The following is a 2,500-nucleotide window of genomic DNA, read 5'->3' as shown; positions in this document are numbered from 1 at the left end:
GACGTTGTAATCGACAACAACCTTCGGCTTCATGCGGACCTCTCCACGGCGATTCGGCGGCAGGTTGACAGACTCGCTGCGGTGGATCGTAGAGAGCATATTGACGTCCTTCCTATCCTTCTGTGACAAGGCCACCATCCCCGTCGCTGTTGACCGCGAGTCTATCTGACCCCTCTTCGTCACCTTCAGGTCCTTCGGCATGAACTTGCGATTGAGACGGACTGTCCCCACCGCGTTCATCTTCCAGGCCTGCAGGTGATGGAAGAGAATGGGGGAGCTGTACCAGTTGTCAGTGTACAGCTCATACCCCTTGTCAAAGAGGGCAGCGGCGCTCATGAGGTCAGTCACGGCCTTCATGGACGCCGGCAAGCTGTCGCGGTCCTGACCCATGTACACCTTGAAGGCAGAGGTGTACCCCGCAGCAAGGCCATCGCTGGCGCACAACTTGTACGCCTTGAGGCCAAAGCATACCCGACGCGATAAACTGCACCACACCATGACGTCCTCTGTAGGCAAAGAGACTCCCGTCAACAGTCACATTCTGCTACGGCGTGAAGACGGTCTTGAACTGCTCCCCGAAGCAGTCAATGATGGGCCGGAGCTTCCACAGACGGTCGTCGGCAGCGCAGGGGTCCTCGTTATCTGAAAAGTGAAGGTGCCCCGTGATGGCATCAAAACGATCACGGGTCATCGTCTCCGGAAAAACGGAACACCAAAGGAGCGGGTTCGTCGATCAGTAGTCACGGAAGGCAGGGCGGGATTGGACACCCATGAGCATGCGAAGCTCCAGGTACCTCTGGAGCTCCGCGACATCTGTGACACTCCACTTCTTCATGTGCGGCGAAGAGGCGGGTGGGTTCTGCTTGGCATACCTGTTGGTCTCCTCCATCATCTTCTCCCACAGCTGTTGAGTAAAGAAGGAGTCGAATACCTCCTTCGCCGATGAGTCCGCGCTCAGGTAGTCAAGCTTGACGCCCGGGTGGCCAGCAGAGGCAAAGCGGCGAGGCACGTTCTCCTTCTTCTTCCACTCGAAGCGTGAGGTTCCAGGGGCGTTCTCCTTTGCGAGGCGTTTGACAGTGACGGACAGCGGCTGGTCGGAGTCAAAGGAGCTGTCAAGACCAGAGACATACTCCAATTCCTTTCATTCGTCGTTATCAGTATCCTGCTCCTCAGGGTCGAAGTCCGAATCAGAGTCATCCTCCAACTCACAGTCGGACATCACAGGATAATCAGGATCAGGTTCGCTCATCTCCACTTCCTCGCTCCGACTTGGCGTGGTCTGGAAGAGGTAGTGTTGAGGAGAAGGGGCATTCCTCATTGTCGGTCTTCCCGACGTTGAAGGCTGGGGATCTTCAGGGTCCTCATCAAACCGTAGAACACGTACGGCCGGCGAATACCTCGAAGATCGGGAGCGATTTACTCTCAGAGCGCGTGACATGGCTATTGGCAGTCAAAGTCAAGCAGTGATGTACTGAGCAAAATTCCGCCCTTTTATATGCTCGGTCAGGTCAACCCTTTGTTCTCCAATTATCACACTATCTACTAACATCACTCTAATCACCATTATCACCTTACTAACAAGAAATTTACATCATAGTCACACCCACATACCCCCCTCATGTACATAAGAAACTCTGCCTTCCTTTACGTCTTCTTTACCCCCTCTACTCCCCTCCGTACCCCCCCTACCCCCCATTACCCCCCTAGCCCGCCCCCACAGCCCCCTCTACCCTCCCTTTGCAATTTAGGGTGACCAGAAAGAAAAACTCCTTATTTTCTCTTTGAAAAAAACTCTGCCGATTTTCTTTCGTTTTCTTCTTCGTTTTCCTCTTCTTTACCCCCCCCCTACCCCCCGACTTTGCCTTTTACGGTGGGACAGAAATAAATGGCAAAATTACTCTTGGGAAAAAGCGGTTAAATCGCCGCGCAGGGCCGGTGACACCGACGGGACGCCAATGTCCAGATCGCCGGCCAGGCCGGCGCCCGGCAATACGCATTTTTCACAATCGACGGCTGTGGCCGGCACCCGGCGGTAACGGGTTAAAGACAGTGCTATTAATTCTCTTAATCTGATATACTTCTTTCATTTTATATATTTCAGCATCGTTGTGTTGCCATTTTCAAGGATAAAAAAGGCTCTGGAGCTCCAGCTGGTTTTGCACTTGGAAGTGTTGAGGGCAGAGTGGCCATTCAGTACATAGTTGCTGCCTCACCACGTGATAACTTTACCTTCAAATGCCACAGATCAAATGGGACCTCAAATGGATTCCAAGATATATATGCTGTAAGTTTTGGTTATATGTTGTAGGATGCTCAATATTTATCTTATAATACTACTGAAGTTGATTAGCTACATATCAGGATTCAATTAAATTTTAGAGTAACAACAAAAGAGAAATTTGCATATGATTAGTTATCAGTCAGTCAGATTTTTATGTGAATGTTTATTGTTATGTTATATATAAACACACACACACACACACACACACACACACACACA

General features: G+C 51.0%; 1 protein-coding gene across 2 annotated transcripts in view; it reads left to right on the top strand.

The window, feature by feature from the left end:
• Rae1 (ribonucleic acid export 1) overlaps positions 1–2,500 on the top strand; it is a 17,617-nt gene that overhangs the window by 13,440 nt on the left and 1,677 nt on the right. For both annotated transcript variants that reach the window (XM_043009882.2, XM_043009883.2), the window contains exon 7: positions 2,102–2,284. In XM_043009882.2, the coding sequence (XP_042865816.1) occupies positions 2,102–2,284 (183 nt within the window). The remainder of the gene's footprint in view (positions 1–2,101; positions 2,285–2,500) is intronic.

The sequence above is a fragment of the Penaeus japonicus genome, unplaced genomic scaffold (assembly GCF_977035675.1).
Source record: "Penaeus japonicus unplaced genomic scaffold, GWHDUDI00000001_assembly GWHDUDI00000009, whole genome shotgun sequence".
Classification (NCBI taxonomy): Eukaryota; Metazoa; Arthropoda; class Malacostraca; order Decapoda; family Penaeidae; genus Penaeus; species Penaeus japonicus.
This window is presented reverse-complemented; position numbering and strand designations above follow the sequence as displayed.